The 25272-nt window shown below is 43.1% G+C and overlaps 1 protein-coding gene across 5 annotated transcripts in view; it reads left to right on the forward strand.

Moving 5' to 3' along the window:
* The window catches only part of LOC139330368 (discs large homolog 1-like protein), a 104549-nt gene that overhangs the window by 33798 nt on the left and 45479 nt on the right, over positions 1 to 25272 (forward strand). Inside the window, exon 1 of one of the 5 annotated variants that reach the window (XM_070961235.1) lies at positions 5681 to 7069. The exons of the other annotated variants lie outside the window; for them this stretch is intronic. Within the exon in view, the coding sequence (XP_070817336.1) occupies positions 6800 to 7069 (270 nt within the window). The 5' untranslated portion in view covers positions 5681 to 6799. Of the gene's footprint in view, positions 1 to 5680; positions 7070 to 25272 lie in introns of those variants that run through there. 5 annotated transcript variants of the gene reach the window in all.

Consider the following 25272-nt stretch of genomic DNA (forward strand, 5'->3'; position numbering starts at 1 on the left):
TTCCGCTGTGCAAATGGAGCTAAAGTGCCAGAGGTCTCAGTGGCAGATGGTGCAAGGGATGAAAACCGGAGGAAAAATAACATGTTTATATCCTTAGAAAAAAGAGAGACAGCTTGAGGGAAGGCAGCTGGATGGGAAGGGACACGTTTCATAGCTTAAAGAAGCTTGATGGTTAAATTTAAAGAAATAATACCCTTAACAAGTGTGAGGCAAGCTGTATCTGCCATGCATTCTTTATTTATGGTTATTCTACCTTGTTACATAACTTATTTTACAATGAAATACTCATTGCACTGACATTTTAGAAATGCTACATGTGGTGTCTTTAAGAGACCGATTCTGCAGCATGCTCACTCTTTGCTTTTCTCCAAATAATTTATCATGAATCTGCCTCACCATAACCTTCTGTACTGCATCACTCTCCTGAAGTCAGAACCAAAACACAGCTTTAAAGCTCTTGCATCCCTTGGTTTTGGTTCTCGGGACCACGTTAATACAAAGCATGCCAATGTTGTGATTGTTGATACGTTTGTCTGATGTGATAGTGTGTGTCTTTTTATACTGCATACACATGGTCTGGCATGGATGTGACGTGGGCAATTACATAAGGAATAAGCCTGTAACAGTGTCATTCCATCTGCATTGTACCACTCAGACCTGAATAAGATCAAAAATATTATTTTATTTATTTTGGGCTCTTACTTATAACCTTTTACCCACCATCCCATAGCTTCTATTAATTGTCAGTCTGTATAGAGAATGTTGATAAGAAATACATTTTTAAGAGCTGGAAATGAGCTCAGACAGCTTCCATTCAGCTCTTATAATCTTAGTTTAGGCGTAGTTTCAGTTTGTATACTGCAGGAGGCAGTAGAGGCAGAAGAATAATGGCCATACTTTGTGCTGCCTGCACAAATCAAGACTGAACTGAATTCATCAAACTGTTTTATAGACTGACTATCGCTGGTAAAGAGGCTCAGTAAATATAATAGCAAGGCTTATTGTTATTGGTATTGACAAACCTGTTAGACAGTTTATGGTTGACTGAGGAGGAAATGCAGCCCTCACTGCAGCAGTATAACTTTAATTTTGATTAAATAACTCCACTAACAGAATGTAAATCTCCTGCAGATACTGAATGAGGAGAAACAGTAAGAAAGAACTCTTGCTTGTCTTTTGATGACACACAAACAGTAAAATACACATAGGCCACTCAGAGACCTTAGTGGCTCTTAGTCATTAAGCTAATGCAGATAATTAGGAAGGAAGGAAAGACAGAGAGGGCCAGGGAGTGGCAAGAGATGGGATAAAGAGAGAATTACAGGCCGACAGAGAAAGAGGGCAGACTTGATGCTGGATGTTAATCAACCTGTCAGTCAGCCAAATCACCTCCCCAATGAATCTCTTTTCCCTCCTGCTGATACGGTAATAGAAATTAGAAGTCAGGAAGACTTTTACACTGCTCTCACTGTAATGTTTATGGTGTATAGTGGATTGTGCCTCAGCGTGGAAGGCCACAGGGCCACAGTGGACGTAGACAATCAAACCAGCAAACAACAAACTATTTTCAACATTTCTCCATGATTGCGGCTGTCCTTAAAAAAGCAGTGTGTGCATTATTTTGTCCACCTATAGAGAAAGATATGACCAGTTTTGACAGACTGGAATCCACTGTTTGTATCACCAAAGTTTTTAATGTTTGATAATACATAACAGCATGGAACTAGCTTGACCTGGCCCTTGTAAATGAAAACAAATATGAAATTTCTAATGGGTACTTCTTTGTGCTGCCTTTATTCTATGGTGTTTGGTATTTGTTGCTCAAAGTAGCCTGTTCTCGTTTAACTGGCGTCACCATTTTATCTGACATGGCGAACTTGTTAGCAAGCAGTTGGCTTTTTACACTTATCTTTCATGTATAGTTGTGTTCCTGGCCACCTGATGGATGCACGTCCAATATTCACTCTCTTATTTTGATCTTCATGGCCTCCTGAGGGGAATATCAGATCTTTAGCTGCTGTTTGGTGCTGAGCAGGTAGTGTACCATGGATATTTAGAACTGTAAACCAGTAGAGTTGCAGCTAAAAAGATAAGCAGTGAGCTGAAACATGTTAAGAAGCTTTGTAGAGCTGAGTGGGGCGACAGAGTAAGATAATAATTCTCTGTGGGTTCATCACTGCAAGTGACCTCTTTCAAATTACTCAACTTAATTTGACCCATTGCCATAATAAAAATATTGATTGTAGCTGCTTTAAATCACGGTGTCATGACTAAGCTGAGCTGCATAGCTAAGAAAAACAACCAGCTCACCCTCAAGTATAATCAGAGAGGCTTGTATTTGGATTCTCCCTCTGCTTGAGCTGCTGTTTTGCTCGCTTTGCAGTGATTTATGTCAATTTCTCTGTATCCCCAGTATTTACCAGGGGATCCAGACGTAGCGCTTCTAAATGGTCCTTACCAGAATCGGAAATGGATCTAATGGATGGGCTGGGGGGGAGCCAACATGGTGAGGAACCACTGGAATAGACTGCAGTATAGATCTGCATGGCGTCTGCTTTACGGTGCTTCTAGCTGCACTTTAATAGCTGTTGACAGCACAAAGCTGCTGGTTGTTACTATTTTACTAAGAGCCATGTTAAAGTTAAAGGCGAGCTAGCACAATGTGACAGGGCATCAAAGGCACATATCATATTAAAACTTGTGGTTGGTCACCGAAAGGTGTTTGTTTTCCCAATATGTCAATATTGCTGAACTAATAAATCTTTAGCAGTTCTTACATAAGTGCAGTCACTGCTAAAATCAAAAGGGATGAAGCCTTGAGTCCGCATTACGGCCAAACGTACTTAACTGCATTGTTTCTGTGCCAACAGGGTCAGGCTGTCTAGAGCCTGTTGAGCCGGGACCTAAAATAGGTTGTGGATCAGTCTGTGGTGGGACCATGGCCAGAGCAGGGGAAGGTGAAAATCATTTGTTAGAAAAGGGAACACAGCATTTGTATGCTAGGCTAGCTATGACTAGCCTGGCCTACCTGTAGAGGATGAGAGGGCAAAGTTGGCTCTCTCAGCAGTTGGACATTAAACATGCATGATGTGTGCTTTTATTTAATTGGTCCTGAAATATTAATAGGACTGGCATTCACTGGCTGACATTTGACTGGAGAGAGAGAGAGAGAGAGAGAGAGAGAGAGAAAGAGAGAGAGAGAGAGAGAGAGAGAGAGAGAGAGAGAGAGAGAGAGAGAGAGAGAGAGAGAGAAGTGTGAGAGAGGCTTATGAAGGCACGGTGGGTTGTGAAATGACCACTGTGTCAATGAATTGTTTGTGTGTCAGCTGACATGTCTGTTCATTGTACTTTTTGTTATGGTGGCTAGCTGCAGACGCACTGACAGTGAAGTGACTGGCAGATGCTAATGATATGGTTCCAGTTGTAATCTATGCTAGCTCTGATGATAGCTTTGTATTGTGCATTGACACTGCAGGCAACACGACAGATGTATTGCTCTATCCTTAGCGGTCGTGGCCATTGCAGGAAGCTCAGGTTGCATTAGTGCAGGTTTCGTACTGCACATATGTTGTTTGGCGCTGTTGTTTGGTTTCGTAGAATGAAATATCTAACAACTAATTTATTAGCTAAACACCCCCCCCCCATACTCTAACACACGGATGGTGAACATGCTGCATGTATTTTAAACATGATCATGCATGTATTTTAAACATGATCATGTGAGCACTGTATGAATGACGTATAAATGAAGATTTTATGTATTGTCTATGTCTGCATGTTTCTGTGTTATTACTGGCTGTGACAACAAACCTCCTAGCATGCTGATCTTAGCATTGAACCGCTAAGTATAGCCTCACAGAGCCCCTAGAGTAGCTTTAGTCACCTAATCTTGTTTCATTTTGCATGTGTGTTTTGTTTTTTGGTGTTTGAAACAAATTGATAGTAACATGTGAATTGCTGAATATCTTGAATCACAAACATGGCCAGCTTAGTGCCACTTTGTCATAGCAGGATGCAGGTTTTTACAGTTAGATGAAATGTCTTTAATTGAATGTCATAAAATCCTAGCTGGTTAACCGAGCCTAATGGGAGCTCCTAGACTGTCAGTCACAGTCTGCACAGTTGCTCAGTGACTTTCCCGTGGTGTGGACATATGGTCAAAATTATAATTGAGTCACATCTCTGAATTGTTGATACCTGCAGCCTCTGTACTCTCGTGGCAGCTTGGCCAGTCTGTAGCTTTATATTGAAACTGTGAATCCCGCTCTGTTTTCCTGTCACATATTAGGCAGGTTTCTTCATGTTAAGATAATTGAAAAAAATCATAAGAAATCTCATTGACATCTGTTGAGATCTTTGGGAACAACATATTAGTCAGCCAGTACCAGGTGTATTTCAGGACTTGAAAAAAGCTGTTGCCATAGATACAGTTCCCAAGGAAACGCAGGAAGAAGCTGTGACAGGGGTCCTGCGCCACCTGTGGCTAATCCTCAGGGAGGCTGCGATAGCTGCGTAGGCTAACTGTACACCTCGGACGTCAAGGCGTACTGCTGGAATAGCTCTGTTTAGTTTGCGGTAGTGAGCTAGTAATTACAGCTAAAGGCAGTCTGAGTTAGCTATCCAATGAAGCTAGCTGCAAACCTGGCTGCTATTTTTCACATTCACTAACTTGCCTTGGGCCCAGACATGCTAGCCGATTCAGTGCATGCTAAAGCCTCCAGACCTGTATGCCATGCTTGAGGGATGCTGCGAGGACACTTGCTAGCCTGGTTGTGTACTTTCTCCTTTCCCGTCTTCTCTTTTCTTTTATCTCAGTCAGTGCCCAGCAACAGCCTGTTGTTTTCCATTCTGGAGTCGTGCTCTATGCGTGTATGTCTGCGTGTGTGTCTGCGTGCGTGTGTGTGTGCACGCGCTCATGAGAGAGACTGAGTGAGAGTGTGTGGGAGAGCTGGGTGCTGCAGTGTCTTGAAACAGCCTCAGGAGAAGATCTCTCTCCCGCACACACACGAACACATATGCATACACACACGTATTACCAACAAGTCTGATGCACCAAACACACACATATTAGAGGCGTACCTGTTGGTCCTGTGCTTCAGTGTGAATTATTGTTACTGAGTGAAACTGGGTGAATATCTCTCTCTTATTTCACTCTTGCACAAACACACACACACACACACCTTTGGGGACATAGACTTACATTCATTTCCTGGAGAATTACCCCAACCATAACCACGACATGCCTAAACCTAATCTTAACTAAGTGCCCACAATGTGACTGTGTAAACAGATTTATGTCCCCACAATACGAATAATGCATGGCCACACGCACACACACACACACACACACACACACACACACACACACACACACACACACACACACACACACACACACACACCTTAGCATGCCTACATTCACACATATACATATACACAAACACACATTTATCGCCTTATCTGTCTAGCCACAATTAGCGTTCAGTTTGTACTTCCGTGGCATTCAGCTGTTTTCTACCTTGTCACCTCTACCTGAAACAGGAATCATTGCATATGTTTGTGCGTGCATGCATGTTTGAGGGCGTGTGTGTGTATTTGGAGTGTGTGTGCGTGTGTGTTTGAGGGGGCTCTGTTATGTCATTGGCTGGCTGGAATGTAGGGGCGTGGCTTGTACCAGTAATGATATCTGACAGTTAGAGAGAGGGAGAGGCGTCGGGTTGCAGCTCCAATAAAAGACTGGAAAAGACAATTTGCTAAAAGACAGAGACAGAGTGAGAGAAAGAGAGAGAAGGTGGGTGTGGGGTAGGTTGAAAAAAGGGAGGGAGAGAAAGAGAGACTGAATAATGTACTGTACTAAGTGAGAGAGACGAGACAAGAGAGTGAGACTTGGAGCGACATCACAGATGTAGGAGGAAGGGGAGGAGAAACAGAAGAGTTGCAGAATGATTCTTCCAACCATCCACCTACTTCAGACGCTGTCCTCCTTGCCTGCATCCCTCCACCTCCCTCCTTTCATCCGTCCAGCCGCCCGTCCCCCCCTCCCCTCTTCCTTCCATATTTAATGGGAGCACACAGAGTGACAGAGGGGAGACTGACTGGTCAGCTCCTTGGACTAGAAAGGAGGAGGGAGTGAGGGAGGAAGAGGTGGGGTGGCGAAAGACTCCCTTAAATAATCAATTCTCATATCCATTCGCTGCGTGGCCCACGCTTCCCCTCACTCTTTTTCTCTCTGAGGAGAGGAACGAAAGAGTTGAAGAGAGGAGATTTTGGACTGCAAGAGATGTGGATGTTGGATATTTCTCCTGGCTAGAGGGAAGATGGGATGATGGACAGATGGATGGACAACAAAGACAGACGGGCAGATGGATTGACAGCTGGATGGATGTACAGTGACCCTGACAGACGAACACCAACTCCGAGACAACTCTGTATACCTGCCCTGCACTTTCTACCTCCTCCTCCAACTCCTCCTCCAGCTCCTCCTCCTCAGCTCTCCATCTGCCAGCTGCTCTCTCACTCCTGAGGGAGCTGAAGAAGAGAAAAGGGAAAATAAAGAGATAATAACAAGAGGAAATTGAGGAGAGAAAATGAAAATATCACCAGTAGCAACATAGTCTTCAGCAGGAACTGGTGGCAGAACAGAAGGAAGTGCTGGACTGTATATTTGACAGCAACACCTTGAGAGGAGGAAAGAGAGAGCCAAGGGACAGAGGAGAGGAAGTAGAGATGAAGCAGTGGAGAAGCGCTACAACATGAACTCTATCTCGTCTGTCTAAGGGAAGAGCAGACAGCAGGGACCATGAACTATATTTTCGGCAACAACACCCTATACCCCCGCAGTGCCAGGGTAGGCGGGGCATCTGGAGGTCAAGGGGCGGGGCTAGGAGTCAAACAGAAGCTGGGACCCAAGCGAGGCTCCTCTGAGGAGCTGGCACCTCCCCACACCTCCTCTCCCTCCACCTCCTCTCCCGCCTCCTCCTCTCCCTCCACATCCTCCTCTCGCTGGCAGCAGCTCCTTATGTTCTTCTCCAGGAGGAGTGCCTTCACTGACTGTATCAATGCTGGCCAGGTAACACACACGTGTCACATGCTGTGTGTGTGTGTGTGTGTGTGTGTGTGTGTGTGCTTTATGCTTGAGGGATGGTGGGGGATCAGGGTGGGAGGCAGGTAACTTGAGCTGGGTTTTTGTGTGTGTGTGTGTGTGTGTGTGTGTGTGTGTGTGTGTGTGTGTGTGCATACATGGAGCTGATCATTACATTAGCAAACATTCTCTAGTTTCAGTTTCTTAGACAGAGCAGGGAGGCAGTCGGCAGCAGCGGTCTGATTTTCAGTTGAGTTGAAGCTGCTCTCTGTTTGTGGTTGAGATTTTTGATAATGTTGTCATGGAAATGAGCCCTGGCATAGTGTCTGAGACCCAGAGAGCTGGTGTGTTGCCATGGCAAAGCTATCATTTAGCTGATGATTGCATTTGCACCTTGGCAGTCCAGTGGCACTCAATGATAAGTCCACATTGAAATCAAAATTTCCCATGGAAGGGGAAGGCGTGTGGCTGGCCTGAGGAGGGAGACGTCACCACATCTTTGTCTGCTTCCTTTTAGGGCTGAACAGCAAATCATCCAAATAGCATTATATGTCCAAATCGCAGGAGCTGCAGTTTTTTGATAAAGGTAAAATGTGTCACAACATACCATTATAAATGAAGCTTTGTAATCCTACAGAGATGCACCCGTATGTACAAATCATATTCTTCAGACATAAGGGAACATGCTTGTTTACAAACCCCAGCAACAATCACACATCTCTTTAACATTTTTGTCAGTGAAAATTAAATGCAAAAATTACCATAGCCACTAAAATCCTATCACTTAAACATACTGCAAAACAGTAACAGTATGTTTTTTATTTTATTTTTTTATTTTTTTTGCATATAGTTCAGCCTTAATTCCTTTGTGAAATTTTGGCACAATGAACATAGCAATCGTAGTAATCACAGGACTGTTTATATGTATTGTGGCTTTGCATTTTCTTTAAATATAATGTGAAGCAAATGTTTTGTCATATACGGTATGTGCATTACAGTAACCACAGGGCCTGCCCCAGAAAGCAAAAATCCATTGAATCAACATTGAGATATGGTCATGGCTTAAAATTGAATCAACATTGATGTCAGACATTGAAAGTAACATTGAAAGCGCTCGTTATGATCAACATTGAAATAATGTTGAATTTTCAATCAGTCTAAACATTGATTCAATATTTATTCAACTACATCATTTTCAACATTGAAACAATGTAGAATTGTCAATTAATCTGAACATAGAATCAATATTGATTCATTTATAAATGCATTGAAATTACATTGATTCTACATTGCAACAATGTTATTAATTAAAGGACCATTACAGCACTTTTCAGCCTTCATCTGTAGGTTTTAAATATGCTTCATGCAAGGCAAATTGCATGAAGCATACGCGATTTGAAGCGTCATTTTGCCGGGCAACGCCATGGACGCGATGCGCGGCGCGATGGACGCGTTGGCCGCGAAAATCGCTCTCATCGCGTCGCCCCATCGCGTTATCGCTTCATCGCTCGAGTTGAAATAATTGAACTTTTGCGGCGGATTCGCGTGAAGACGCGCCGCGACAGCCTATCAGCGTTGAGATCGTCAACGACGTGCTGACGTACGGACGTGGTCGACGAGAGAATCAAATGGCGGAAGAAATGTTGTTGTTGGGCGGGCTTGTCGCGCGACGCGATGACGCTGCAAGGGGTTTTTGTACCAGCGTCAAAACTGGAGCGTCTGGCGCGACGCGATTTCATTTGGAGCGCGATTAAATAATTTTCATCGCGTTTGGTGGGAACATAGCGTTAGCCTGGCAGGGGGCAAGTAAAGCCACTGTCACTCGAAGATAATAAAAGCCTCTAAAAGCTGCCAACCACTGCCAACTGTTGACTGGTTTGAACTGGTTTGGTCTCAGGAGAGAGCAAGTCTCGTGGGCGGGGGCACAGGTGCACAGCCACAGCATGCCATACATTGAAACCATGTCTATTTAATGTTGACATTTCAACATTGAAAACCCAGCATCTATACAATGCTGATTCAACAACATTTTTTCAAATGTTGAAATGGTAGCTCTAATTCAATATTGAATAAACATAGATTTTTCAACTTCAACCAAAAATAACCAATTTCACCAAAATTCAACGTTGAATCACTGTATTTTGCTATCTGGGGCACATGTAGCAGACATAGCTTTGCCATACCTGATGTGCACCTCCTCAAAAATATAACTATGCACATCTCCAGCCTCTACAGGGATATAACGTCGAGACAGCAAGGACCATGATTGGTCAGTTTACACTGTTCCTAGGAATGCTGACAGCAGTAATAATGGAGATCAACATTAAGGAATTTCTCTGCCCACAACTCACATCTAGCAAGAAAATGTTGTAGTAGCTGTTATTGTTCTACAAAACTACATGATAGAGCATAAACACCAAGATCTTTTCAGCAATGAGACAAGGCAAGATAGAAGTTACCTTGATGTCCAGTAACTTCAGTTCCATAAGCACAGGAATAACCCACCACAAAATAACATACAGTTACTGTGGGAATTATAATGAAAGCACAATACGGCCTGATTATGAATGATACATTGGTCCAGTGCTGCAGTGCTGCTATTAGCACGATGCTGAGCTATAACTCAAATCCTGCACTGTTGCTGTCTATGGTTGGACTGCTATACCTCTCGTGTCAAGTATAAATCCAGCTAGCTGTCCGTCTCCGTTACATCACCATCATAATTACTTTTCACATGCTGAGACAAAAATGCTGATGTACACTGATGACCCTATTAACAACACTATGCTGTAACAATGACACATGAAGCTTTATTTAAACGAGAGTATGTTCAAAGCCTACCTGGGGGCTTAAATAAAGGTAAAATCTTTGCACCGATTTATTGGCGGAGGCACGCTGAAAGAAAGTAAGTGTCTGTCTTGTGCCATTATTGCTGACAGAACTCATAAATAACAGTGGCGTCCATGTAAACCAACTTGAGTCATCACACCAGCAGCTTGCATGAATCACAGAAGTACTATCCAAAGCAATATCAACAACCTATGAAGGACACAGTAGAGCAGCAGTGCACCTTACTCGACAAAGATCTTCACATGAGGCACTTCTGATGAGGACAGATGCTGCAGCGAACAGCTTCAAGTTATCTTAGTCCTCCTGCAAGACTCCTCTCTTTACCACTCCCAGAATTCCAATAATACATCAAAGTCTGCTCTATCTGTTCAAGAATGTTTTCATCTCTTTCACGTAGCTTTGTTTCATGTACAAGTTTAGCCTTTCCCACTTTTTGATGCACTTATAAAATGTGCACCATTTGGCCCTGGATGAATATCTGCTGTCTTGATATTAATATTAGATGCCTCTACTTAGGATGCGTTCTGCACGTCTGAGAACAAGCTGGCGTGAAATCTCAGCGCATTAGAAAACTGCTGCTGTGAACTGATGTGACTGGCCATTATTGAGTCCCGCCCCAACTCCACCTGCTGATACTGGATTCTTCCCAACAGTGTATTGAGTCAGCTGCGGCTAAAATTTTACTTCTGCAAGAATAATTGCAAGAATAAGTTTGTCTTGTATGTTTTCACCTGTGATTTCATAGGCTTCCAGATTCTCAAACACAGAGCCCCAGCTGAATGTTTCTACCATCCTGAGACACTGGCTCATGAAAACTTAACATTGCATAACCAAAACTTGAGTCCTGAATGACAAAATCACTGTTATAGACAAAGTACAGGGTAGTAATTAACTATTAAAGCATGTATTTTATTAACAGACTTTGGTTGTGGCAGATCTGCTTATGAGAATATTTTGTCAACCAGCTTTCTTTCTGAAAAAAAAAAAAAAAAAAACTGACTGTGCTTCTGGTAAAACAGACTTGTGTGTATATATTTATATTGTTATATTCTTTACTTTTTAATAGTATTTTTTTAGTAGATTTGTCCAGCTTCACCAAAACAAATTCCTCGCATATGTAAAATCACACTTGGCAATAAAGCTTTTCTGATTCTGATTTAAAAGATTTTTTTGATCTTACATTGCTCAACCTTCCAAGTCTAGCACATATTCTGACTGAATTACTCCTGTTATGTGACTAATGAGCAGTTAGACACTTCAAGATAGGTGATTGGTGGCACTAATTCTCCAGTCAGGTGGAATTAAACCATTGCAGAAGAAGAGGTTGCAAAGAGGTGACGCAATTAAAACCTCAACAGAACAAAGTCGGCAATGTGGAAACAAGATATGGCATTTAGATGTGTTTCACGTGTTAATTCAGGGAATCTTACAGTCTTCTCATCCCTCACACACACGACGTTTTTGTCAGCCGCATTTTTCGTTTCTTCAACGGCTGTTGAGCTCTCAGGCGTCATGTACGTCTGGATTTATCAAGCCTGTTTCTGTTGAACGTGTTATTTTTATCAATACACCAAGTTTTCCACCTCAGCCAAGCATTAAAAAAAGGTTTCAGTAAGTGTAAAACAAGTTAAATACGTTTTGTATTGCAGACAACAAATGCAGCAGCGCTCCTGTTGGATCCAAACCTGCATTATTGATCTGAAACTCCTGAGTGGACAGGGACCACTCACAGCGTGCAGCACTTACACAGTTGTCTGCAGATTTACAGCACAGCCCATGGAAAAACTCACCCCCCCAACACATACACACACTTTGCAATAATCGTATTGGCCAGTGTTTTCCCAAAGTGTTGCCATTTTCTAAAGCACTTACAGCATGACTGATAGGCTATTATAATACACACACACACACACACACACACACACACACACACACACACACACACACACACACACACACACACACACACACACACACACACACACACACACACAAACACACACACACACACAGCTGTTAGCACTGTTGATGAGACAGACTGTTTTTTTTAACTCTTTGATGGAAGTGGTCGAGATCTGCTGAGCTGGCTTCACGGTCTAATCAAAAATACGCCATCAGTCATTTCAGACTGCATTTGTATGCATGTGTGCTGTGGTTCTGTGTGTTCAGGGTCTCGGTCAGATTCGATTTTGATGGTTAAACCAAACAGTGGGGAGGTGTGTGTTGTTCACTTCTACATACACACACACACACAGACATACACACACAGAAATATTCATTACTCTTCAATCAAATTATTCAGCAGTATAGAGTGTGACATTTAGAGGTGTGGAATATGTTAGAGTCCAGATTTAGTGCTTTATCTCGCATTTTATTGCAAAATCTCTTGCTCACTGGTATTGATGCCTTGTGCATTTAGCTGTTTTGCTTTAGGTTGTCTTTGCATATATGTGTGTGTGTGTGTGTGTGTGTGTGTGTGTGTGTGTGTGTGTGTGTGTGTGTGTGTGTTTGTGTGTGTGTGTGTGTGTGTGTGTTGATGTATACCTTGCCTCAGGAAGTAGCTAGCAGCTAGCAACATTGTCTTTTCCTGGGTTCTTCAGTCTCAATAATCACAGATAAAGGGTTAACCCAACACTAATTGTTGTTGTTGTTTGTTTTTGTTCCACTGTCTTTGTTGTGGACACAGGTGGTAGTCCTCTCCTCCTCTCTCCTAGCTCCTATCCTGTCTCTGTATAATTGATGAGTGGTAAAGCAGAGGTATGAAAGTCATCCTGGCTCTTCAGAAAGAGCCCTAAAAGCCTTAAAGAGGTGTTTAGTGGTCACAGGAAATGAGGGTAGGGAGGGATGGATAGAGGGAGAAAATAAGAGGAGAGAATTAGTGATTGATTAGGAGAGAAATCTGATAGCCTATTAGCTCAAAGTGGGCAGTGCGAATATATCATGCACATTGCTCGCTTTGATAATAATGTATCCATCAACATACAGAGCAGACAGACTTACAGGCTCACACTACGTGCCATTTGCTTGATTATTTTATCAGGACTGGTTAGGAGTTAAAATAGTGTGTGTGTGTGTGTGTGTGTGTGTATGTGTGTGTGTGTGTGTGTGTGTGTGTGTGTGTGTGTGTGTTTCGGTATTATCACAGGTGAAAAGTGAGTAACAAATCTGCAGTTTTTGCTCGATTTATGTATGGTCATGTAATTTATACATTGGGTCATTTTAAAATGGAAACTGTGTGGGAGCCACATCATTAACACTCAACCTGTACTGCGAAGTGTGCATGTACAGAAGAGTTCAACCTACTCTTCCCAACACACACACACGCACGCACACGCACACACACACACGCACATACACACACGCTCCTGTACAGAGTGGCTCATTATCCTTCTGCTGGCCAAGGAAACTTTCCACTCTCCCTGTGCCTCATGGGATACCAGGGCGCATGTGTAGGCTTCTCTGGTTTTCTCTGTCGTCTTTCTTTACATCTGTTGTTCCGGTGGTGCGATGGGCACTAAAGGTCATATTTAGGTGTGTTTGCACTGAATGACGGATACTGCACCCAAGCATACTGGTACACTATGCAAATGAATCCCAGTTTCTGCCCCTTTATTTGCATAGATCATCTGTTGCTGAGTGGGCAGTATGCAATAAACTCAAGTAGGAGTTATATTTTTGGGAATCTTCACACCATAACTGCGAATTTTCACCTCCCTCGGTCAGAAACTATACATCACCGCCGCGCAGTACTTGAGCAGTGCTTCAGTGCAGGAGAGAGGCGAAGAGATGGAACATTTGCAGTGTGTATTTATTTTACAAAAACAACCAAATCTGAAATGGGAATTTGACACCATAATTAAACACGAGGAGTGGGTGAGGTCCTGGATGTCTTGACATAAATTATTAAGTGGCCCAACTTGGAAAGAGTTTGGTTGGATGTTGAGAATTAGATCCTTTAAAGCACCCACAGTAAGATCCAACCGCGACAATAAATCTAATCCTCCCTGTTGGAGAGGATATGGCTTAATAGGAGACCTCTCCCACAGTTTTGGGATTGTCCTAACTGACAAGCCAACTGGGTGAAGTTAAAAAAGGAAATAGGAGAAATTCTGAGCTTAGACAGGCCGTTTGAACAACACCAGTTGATTCTACGCAGTGTATCCCTGCGTGGGTGGGGAAAGCAAATTATATATGCTCAGAGCTCTTGTGTTAATAACCCATAAACTGATTATAAACTGATCATAATAAACAACCTACCTTGGACCAATGGGCTGTGAGACTTAAGACCATGACCTGTATGGGAGCCATAACCTCAGGACTACAGCTTTGGTGGGACATCAGGAAACATGGTCCTCTATTACACTGTAATGGTGTGTCCTTCACATTTTGCTGTGTAAACACTACAGGACGGCACAGAATGGCTTCTCATCCCTCCTGCCGTGCCTGTGCTGTGCTCACAGCAAATGATAAGAAACACTGGAGCAATTTGGAGGTTAAAACCAAAGGCTTGAACACATTATCGTGTTCAGGCTTGTTTGAAACCCCCATGGCACATGACTGACTGCCCGCTCTGGTTGTTCCTGATCAGCTGTTCCATGTCAGCATACGTGTTGTGAGCTGCTGAAGCAGTTTAGACACTGTCCAAAATATCGATCATGTTGTTTGCTTTCTTTTGAATCAATCAACCATTTCGTAAGTCGGAGAATAAGAGGCCCTGAGACTCCTCATCTCTTCAATAAAGAGGAGGGAGGTGATGTCATAAGAGGGAGGGGCTTGTGCAAGTGTTTACAACCTGGACCCCCATTGTACATGATAACCAATGAGCTCCTCTGATTGCTGGCTAATGTTGCGGGCAGCATCAGTTGTTGTCATGGTGATGCAGCTATGCTGATTACCAAACAGAACGTGGCATGTCTGTGCGTGCGTGTGTGTGTGTGAGAGAGAGAGTCAAGGAGAAAGAAAAAGATGAGTGTATATAAAACTTAAAATCTTAATACATTGGCTCACTCACTCATACACACACACACACACACACACACACACACACACACACACACACACACACACACACACACACACACACACACACACACACACTCTAATGTAGCAATGAGTAGTGCATTAGATTTGCGGTGCTTGAGAGTGTGTGAGGTGTTGCATCACCTTCTGTGTGTGGGATGAAGCTTGCATATCAGCTCTCTCCCACACACACACACACACACACACACACACACACACACACACACACTCCTCCAGCCTGTGCTCTGTCTATGCTGATATAATCAACGTAGATTAGCTGACCATGAGCAATCACTTAATATGACCACTAACTAATGAGTCTGAACACAACATAATGACAGCTCCATATATCCTCCTAAGTAGCATGGAAGGGTTTGACACTACCGACAGCTCGACCTATTCACTGCTAACTTTATAAAACTTCACTAACTACGTATAAATGATGATGATGATGGCAATCATCTTTGTATTCCCATGTTGTTGCTGTTTGAGAGATTCACTTTTCTTGTCTTAGATCAACGGTGTCTGCTTGTGTGACATTAGCAAGCAGAGTGATGTGTCTTTGTCATGCAGTCACACATGGATGTGTTACAGTCTGTGACAGGCTTGTTACTGTATAACACACAGACTTTAATTGGAAAAGCTACTTATTACACAGAGAATACAAGACAACAGCAAACTTTGGGCCATTCAGTGCGTTCCTCGATTAAAATGTAAAGTTTAATACAGTGTGATTCTCTGGCATCCTGTGACACAAATGAATGTGAACCATCTTGTGCTTGTCCCCGCCCCGAAAGGTCACACCCTCTTTTTAAAGCATCAAATAACTCACTAAAACCAAACTTATGAGAAACATGAACGACACGACAGAAGCCATCATTGGGAAAAATTTATTTGAAGTTTGCATGCTGATTTTTTTTATTTTGGCCCATCCAGTAACATGGAGTGGGTGGGGTTCATGACCTGTACTGCACCTACCTATCAGGGGGCGAGATGTTTTTAACTTCACTTTTTAGACAAAATGATTAATTGAGAAAATTATCGGCAGATTAATTAATGAAAGAAAATCATTGCAGTCTTTGATTATCATTATCATCAATGTCATCTCTCTTTACCTGTGATGTGAGCTTGTGGACAACCTATTGTGTTATTCCAATATATTGCAGAGCTGGAGGAGGAATTAATGAGCAGCCTTGTTGTCAGCAGGTCCTACAGCATTAGAAGTTTAATTTCTTTGTTTTGTTGCAGTTGGCAGCTTTTCTAGACATTGAGAACAGAGTTTGTAATTAAGTCATGGAGAATGAGATCTCCAGCCTGGCAGTCACAGTCGACACACAGATACAGATAGAGAGAGAGAGCGAGAGAGAAGCAAACTAAACTTCAGCACACTCTGAGGCCATATCCGTAACAGAGAATCCCATTACAGCAGTATTACCTCACTCTGATTCTTTGGCTCACAGCTGGAGTTAAGCACAACCGGTCTAGCTAACAGAGCACAAGCTCGGGTTTCACCAGAAGGAGCCGGAGACAGAGGGTGACACAGATAGATGAGAAAAGAGAGAGTATCATCGTCTGAACACCGGAGAGGATGACCTGCTCGGTTACTCTTGAACCACGCGTCTGATGCTCCCCAACAGCCCCACAAGTGGGGTCACTTCCTGAGGTCATCGATCAGTGTGAGAGGAGGAGGTTCATCTGAGATCAGCTCTACAGAGTGGACCCAGTTCTGCCCTTGTTGACCCCACTGCTAACTCTCAGATCTCATTACAGCATATAATAGCTGTGCTTACTGTTGGAATAATGAGAAATGGTTTTGGCTTCTAGACCATTGACTATGAAAGGAAACTAATTCTGCGCAGTGGGGTTAATTCTTTGCTTGTGATTTGCATCAACTTCAGATAAAACTGTATGCCAGTACAAGTGGGCAAGATTTTGTCATTTAACAGGCAGTAAAAACATCTCTTTGTTTGCCCACACAGACGCCAAGAACTCCACTCAACAGATCTTTTTATTCTGCTCTTTTATGCGGTTTGAAAAGACTCGTGCAGTAACTGGAAATCAAAATTAGGCTTTCCACATATGCAAAGATTTGACTACACCTGTAGTTTTCATGGAAAACCTTGGGGCCTTATTTACTTGGACAGACACTGTCTTACACTGATCTACAGGTGGCCGTAACGTGCAAGGAAACAGATTCTGCTCATAATGACAACATGCATGTAAACAATGCAGATCAAAATGTTGTCCTTGTGAGCGTTTTATGCAGAAGGAATGCATCCCTGTGGTTTGTTAGACAGCAATGCATTTTGAGTACACAAATGAACTAGAATGACATTTTTCTGAGTATGGTACCTCACCCCAAACCCTCACAGGAAACAGCAGTCAGCTGTTTCCAGCAAGGAGGCTAGACAAGTATTGGTGAAGAAGGCTGAGCATCCAGCAAGCTAAACACCCAGACAGATTTGTCTGGATTTGATGGAGACCAGAGTATTGGAGTATTGGACTTTGATTCGTCAGGTAGCTAGAAGCATGACTCCAGTGGGAGGCTCATGTTACGCTGTCTCTGCTGCATGCTTCAGCAGGCAATTGTTGGTGAACATGTTAGCCATAACGGCTGATGGTACGTCAGTGCTGTTTTCTGGGACTGTCACATTGCATCATTTACAGTAAAACCCAGGCCTCTCTATCCTACTTCTATCTATTTATTATCACAAACATAAAATACGAAATGATGCACCTTTAATTTAAACGCGACATTGCCGTCATTTTCAATCATCTTGTGTAATAAAAGTTTGGCTGTGTAGCAATGCTGCCTCTCACACCATAACATGACCTCCTACTCTCATCCCCAAACAAATCCCCGCTCTAATCACAACAGACGCTTGGAATGAATTCTGATATATTCTGCCATGTAGTGTGTGGCTGTTGGTGCGATATATGATAATGAAGATCTCAGACTGTAACCTCGCATGTCTGATCACCCACTGGATCCATGGAGACCAGCGCTCTGCCGTGTTGAGATGCAGCATGTTCTTTACCTTCAGATGACGTCAGTGTGTCTGCTTCCATTCCCTGCATCCGTTTCAGCAAGAATGTTGTTCAGTTCAGTCAGTGGCATGTAAGAATAATACAGTAAAACCAGTTAATAGAGCTGACCCCACTGTTACGCTGAAATACTGTTAGCTCTCTGCAGTACTTGGAGTTATTTAACTATTATTCTTAAGGATGGGACTTCCTAATTACACTGGCATATATACTATAACTGATCAAATTATTATATTTTTCACGTGCTGAATGTTATAGTCCATCAGGATTTAACCCTCCTTCCCCATGCCCCTGTTTGCATACACATCCATCACCGTTTTTTATCAGCTAGACATTGATTTGAAATTCATTGTTTCGGTATCTTTGTACGATATCATACGTGCTGTCAATCACTGCTGATAATATCAGACAGCTGAAACAAATAGCTCAGTAATAACGAGGGAACAGTGCTGTATGTGGCATCACTGTATCTACATGAGAGCTCCAGTCTCCCATCAGTGTGCCATCTGTCTGTGGAGTCTGAGGCCCCCTGCTGGTGACACTTGGGATCATGGTCTTCTCTCCCTGCAGACAGTGGAGCTGTGGGGAAAAAAAAAAATTAAAAAATTATGCCTTTCTCACAAATCAATAGTGACCCTGGCCAAGATGTTATTTCCTGTTATATGTGTGTTTTCCCCTCTGAGCACTTGATCCCCATTCATTCTGCTTGGCACAGTCAAAAATCTTTTTTTTCAGTGAAAATACTAGAGTTAATAATGATAATTTCATTAGAGGAAACCCTTGGAGGAACAGTAAAGAGGTGTTGAGGATTTAATACTACACTAAAGGTGGGATCACACTGTCTGACAGAATATGGGTAAATGTAATCACAGATGGCTTTCTCACTTGATATCTTTTGCTATTAGCAAGGCGCGTACTGTAGACCACAGCATGAAACCCTCACTCAGGTCAGACTGACCTGTGAAGAATTTGTCTGCCTGTTCACTGTCGTAATTAATATCCATTACGCTAATTAAGTGGAGTAGAAAAGATTTGATGCTCACTAAATGAGGATGTTTATTCCTGGATTTGTAAAATTCATCATCGGTCAGTCTGACCCAGAGCATAAAGCAAGGATTTGACAAAGTAAACCATTTTACAGAATGTATGATTCATGCTTGATAGACTTACTTGATGATTTTTTTTAATGCGTTTCTTAATAATTCCTCTCAGAGACATGTCAAAAGGAAGTGGGGGTAGAAAGCTAAGCGGAGACTGACATGGTGTGGGCACGCTGACTCAGATGTTTCATACATAACGAGGGTAGTGTTTCGAGTTTGTCACTCCTTTGGTATGGATATAACAATCGTACCAGGCACTATGAATTGGTTGACAGATCATATTTGTGATTTGAGTATTTTAAAGTAAAACCCTTCTACTAAGCTACCTAAAACTTAAGCCCACCCCTCTGCTCATTCTAGCCCCCCCACCTTTGTCTCATGTCTTGTCTTCAACCATTCCTCACCACAACCTACCCCCTCCCTACCCCGCCCTCAAGCACTATATTAGCGTGTGCTTCATCTAGCACTGTGATGCTAACAGCCTATTCTCCTTGCTCATCCTCTCCTGACTGAACGGTTAGCCTGCAGCGCTAGCAGCACTTTACACAGGGAACACTCACAGAAACGCTGTAACAGCCTTTCTCTCAACCACCCTCACCCTCTTTTCATCTATTTGTGCTCTCCACATGGGTGCTGGGTTTTAATCTGCCGCTCTCTCTCTTATCAGCTTGGTTTCGGGCAAGTTGTGGCATACATCAGCTGACATTATAGAGGCTCGGACCTCATAGCTGTGTGTACGTCTATCCAGCGCTGTGTACAAACCAATCACAGCATGTTCTTAGTGAAATGCCAGCTGTAGGAAGCCAGAAGCTATGGCTGAATTGATATTAAAGACAGTGGCCACTGTCTTATGATGCTCGTGGTGTCATAAGACAGTGGCCATTCTCTGGTCATTCTGCACATCACTGGAAAATAAATATTGAGGATTTTACTAATTTCCCTTTAACACTATAAATGTACAAACACTTTAAAGGCTGCTTGACCAATGGATTGATATGCATGTTTTAAGAAATGTTGGTGTCTTGTGGTTTTAACAATAATGTTACAAACTGATTAATTTATTGACCTTGTACCTCAGTTTTAATACCAAAATAACATTTCTCACTAGTATGTTCAAATTTTAGTAGTTTTTTTTCTTTTTCTTTTTTTTTTTTTTTACTTATTTTTTAAATGCACACATTTATGTCTCTACTGAAGCCAGTGGAGCTGCCATGCAATGTGTTTGCCTGGTCTTTGGAAGCAATTTAGGATTCTCTGGAATTAGTGGGTTCATAATTAATCAAAGAAGTCCATACTTCCATACAGTTTTCTGTAGAAAGAGACAAGATAAAATTTCATTGCTCCTCACAAAGTGTTGTTTCCATAGTAACCAGTGATGCCATAGTGCCAGTCCTTGACCAGAGGAGGCGAGACATTTGCAGTGTTTACTGTCAGGTCACTGTTTACTGTATTGTAGCTGCTCTTGAATAGACCTGACTGAACTGACTTTGTATTTAACCCGATCATGCACTACACCTGAAGTCTTAGACTTTGTGTGTGTGTGTGTGTGTGTGTGTGTGTGTGTGTGTGTGTGTGTGTGTGTGTGTGTGTGTGTGTGTGTGTGTGTGTGTGATAGATTGAAAGATTGTTTCCTCACAAACATGAAACTTGGACACGCACACAAGCAAAGAGACACATTCTTATCAGGAAGTAGGCCAATGCATAGACACACACACACACACACACACACACACACACACACACACACACACACACACACACACTTCATAGACCGTATTCCAGCTGACCCAGTCTGCCTTGGGATGCTTTAAAAGAACAAGACAAAGGTTGATGGAAGGCACTGCCCTCCACCAATCACAGCTCTTGGTTCAATGTAAACATGCACTGACTGAGCTTTGAGCACCGTATCACTGTCCCTGGTCGCCTGTCGATTAGTCATGCCTGGCTGCTGTCATGTGCAGGAGTCCAGGGAAGCCCCTAATTGGCTGGTCCAGGAAAGAGGGAGAGAGAGGGAGAGTTGGGGAGAGAGAGAGAGAGAGAGAGACACTGAGGGAGGGAGGCAGCATAGAAAGAGGAGCGACGCAGAGAAAGAGAGTTATGCATCGAGATGTGGCCTAATATCAAATCATGATAATAGAAAGACAAAACAAGGCAAGATGAACGAAGGAAGACAAAGACAATTACACTCTTTCTAATCTTTATTTCTTTTGGATGGAAAGACTGAACACAAATCTGAAAAAGAGAAGTTAATCTAGGACTCTAACCTGACTAAACTCCTGCTCGACTGTCTCTACTTTTCTTTTGGGATACATGAATTGAACCTCATCGTCTACAGAGCGACCAACACCTCAGATACAAAAGCCAAAGTGTGCAACAACATAGATGGATGACTGAATGACTGCCTATTGAAGTGGAGCGTAACTACGGATGAAAGGAAGAAATCTTCCACTGGGGCGTATGAATTGACTCGCATCATCTACAGAAGCGGAGACGTCCTGAGAGAAAGCAGGGCTGGAAGGAGGTTCAACTTGTCCAAATGGTCCTGCTGCTGCTTCTTGGGATCACACCTTTAACTTACTACTGACCCTGTAACCCCGAGGGATGATAACAGGATCAATGTGCCCCGGAGGGGAGAAAGCCGAGAGGGGCTTGGTTAAATGTTGCACTCAAGGACGATGTTCTGCTTTTCAGGACTGGCTCATGCTTTAATCCATAAGGTAGAAGAAATGGAAACAATGCCTACAAAGGAGGGATTGTATTTTAATTTTCTCATATTCCAGTGATCTTAACACACTGAGACGTGTTGATATCCAGAGTGAGAGGATCGGCAGAAACACCAACTTTGAGCTGGACACAGAGGAGGATTGGTTGTTCTGAAGAGGCATGACCTACATTATTCAGACACAAGTGATTCTGAGGAGCTACTCCCTTTTGTCATGTCAGTAAGGAAGACGATGTAGTGAGAGTGACAAATGATCAAGAAGACTGTGACTTTTTATACATCTCTGTAGCTATGACCACTTATTTCCACAGCCATGAGTTTTGTTGTAGCCCCAAGAAGCCCAGCAGTGGCTCCACAAAGGGCAAATCTGGCAAAGGGAAGACCAAGTCAGGAAAGAGCCACTCTCACTCAAAGCATAACCAGAATTTGCTGCAAACACAGACGTCAAATCACCAGCTGCATCCTTCACCACTGCACTCACCGAATCACCATCCCCATTCGCCGAAACATGGCTGCCATTCGCCAAAACATCTGCTTCTTTCTCCCTCTCCCAGCTACTACCACATAGCACCACCGTCCCCAAGTCATCAGCTGACCCCGCCATCGCCAACTCCCCAGCTGGCTCCGCAATCGCCAAATCACCTATTGCAGTCGCCAAGCCACCACCAGCTTCACCTATCCCCAAGTCATCATCAGCTGCAGCATCACTGTCAAAACCAACAACACTACCATCCACCAGCATCGCCAAGTCACCTGCTTTCTTCTCAGTCAACACATCAAATCTACCACCAAAAACAGCAGCAGGTGCAACTCCACTCACCGAGTCACAACTTGTTGTACCAGCACTGCCAACACCACTACCCTTCTCCTCTTCCTCACGCCTCTCAGTCGCTGTCTATCCACCCTTTTCACTCACCACAGCTCCCGCTGTGCTCAGGTTTGGGCGGGTATGGGTGGAGCACACTGCCAACCAACCTGGCCACCAGGGGCTCCAGAGGAAAGTTTCCCAACTTGAGGGACAGCATGAAAAAGAGTCCCACAAAGAGCAAAGCCAAGGGCAAGGCTGCAAGCAAGGCGTGGCCCAATGACACGTATATCTGGACCACACACTCAATGGAAACGCCCCCACAGGTGCCGCTCATACACCACTTTCCACAAATACAGGCCCATGTGCAGGTAGGTTTGATGGATGGATAAATGCAGCACATAGTTTTAAGTCACTGTTCCTAGGAGAGGACAGCATGTGTGCATTTGGTGAATTATGTCCCATTCATCTCTAATAGTAAAGGAGACTGTTACAGAACACAGGTTTAGTGGTAATAAGTCATGCGCTAAAGAAATTGAAACTTTCCCATGGAACTGGAGGAGCCTTCATTGCTTTTATTGTTGATATTGTTTGCATACATCAAAGTGTGCAGACGTCCTGCTGCTGGGTTATTCGAGGAAAAGGAAAGTGGTTGGCTGAGGGTCAGTCAAGTGTACAAAACACCTTGAAGAGGGTTGAATGAAGGGCACTCGGTTATAGAAACTTAAAAATGTTTCACCTCTCATCCTTATAAAGAATGATGGGGCAAAGACACAGAAAGAAATTTGCGACGTCAGTCTCCATCAGACACAAAATATCAGCATGTGCACAGTACACTGGCTGCTCTAAGCTAAGCCCTAAGTGTTGTATCTCCAACCACAATGGTTGAGACGCTCACTACAGCGACGTTTCCATTATCTTTGTCGTGCCTCAGTGCTCCTCTCCACACAAACCTGCACTCTGAGTTGTCTACAGTATTGCGGTGTACTCATGCTGTGTGTGGGTTGTGACTCTCACTTCTTCTCTGAGGGTTGCTGAAAGCAATTTTGAGAAACGTTGGATAGTAACAACTCGCCACAAAATAAAGCATGCAGTTATCACAGAATGACGACGCAGTAATGGCAGTGCACAAGTTCCCAACTCAATCAAAAGAGAAAAACCGCCCATGTGTAACAGGACTTGTGTGTTGTATAAGCAACTAAAGTGAGAGGAGGAAAAGAATACAGGCTGTCAGCTGCCTGTTATTAGCTGTTGGTTGGTTATTTGGCTGCACATCTGCTGTGGGCACATTGATCAGAGAAAGCAGGTAGTGATGGTCGGATTAGCGTGATTAGCACGGCCCTTCTGATTTGATTAGAGTCACACTCCATCTGATTAGCTCATTAGTCAAATGAAGTTTCATTGAACATTATGAAGACAGAGTGGATAGTTATATTAGGAGTGGAGCATTTGTGTGTGTGAACGTGTGTCTTCACCGTTCAATGCCGGCGTTTCTGTACAGTAAATGAAATGTAAAGTTACAGCTGCTGTTGTGCAGTCATCATTCTGCCCAGTGCGTGACTTTTCTTGTTTCACTGTGTATGTTTTTGCATGTATGAGTGTGTTCGTGGCACAATATGACACATTGCACTGGTTGATTATTTGATAAACCGCTGCTGTGCTTCATGTTGGGCTTCTTGATTTCTGTTTTTTCAATCAGGATCCATCTGCTTATTGACAATGGAATTATTGTGAAGATGGCGTAGAAGCTGAACACAGCGCCCTGCACACACACACACACACACACACACCAACTCAAACTTTTCTTTACAACCATCCTGCATAGCTTGAGACATATGATGATGATGATGATGATGATGATGATGATGATGATGATGATGATGAGACAAACCAGGGATAGCCTGGATCTCTTTCTAAGCTGTGCTGGGCTGGGCTGAACCAGGCCATAATGCCATCGTAACACAGCTGGTGTAACAGCAATTATGTAACAGCTAACAATCACTTGCATAGTGCAACAAAAACACTGTCTGGATATGGATGTTGTGTGTATTTGTGTGTGAGTGCTTGTTTGTTTATATTTGCACGTTTGTTCTTTTGGCCTTTTCATGTAACACAGCCTCGTCCACACACACTGACACACTCATATTGATGTTACATAAGCGTGCAGTCTGACATGGCGTGTCAATGGAATCACCAGCTGACTAATGCACTGGATTTGTTGCACTGTGAGTGACACACACACACACACGGACAAAGATGCACATACACACAGAAGTTGTGTGCTTTGTGCAATGCTGTTGTTTCAGTCAGGTGAGGTTCAGAGGAAGACCAGTCAACTTTAGGCAGCTAGCTGCTTGGGTAAAGTCAGCATAAAGGTATTTGAAGTAATCTGTGTATACCTTTAATTGTTCTACATCTGGGGTAAAACATTTCAAAGACTTTATCGTATCGACTGAATCGACTGTTTGTACAGTCATTGTTGTCTACCTACCTTCCAAACCAAACTCATATGGATTAAATATCTGCTTGCATATTATTAGATTTAGTTCATCCAAACATGTGCAGAGACAAACACACTTAACATCAGAACCTCATGACTTCTTCAAATAGAACCGTGTCTAATTCTGACCTCACATCCCACGTTAATGTC

This window comes from Chaetodon trifascialis, chromosome 4 (assembly GCF_039877785.1).
Source record: "Chaetodon trifascialis isolate fChaTrf1 chromosome 4, fChaTrf1.hap1, whole genome shotgun sequence".
In the NCBI taxonomy this organism is placed as follows: domain Eukaryota; kingdom Metazoa; phylum Chordata; class Actinopteri; order Chaetodontiformes; family Chaetodontidae; genus Chaetodon; species Chaetodon trifascialis.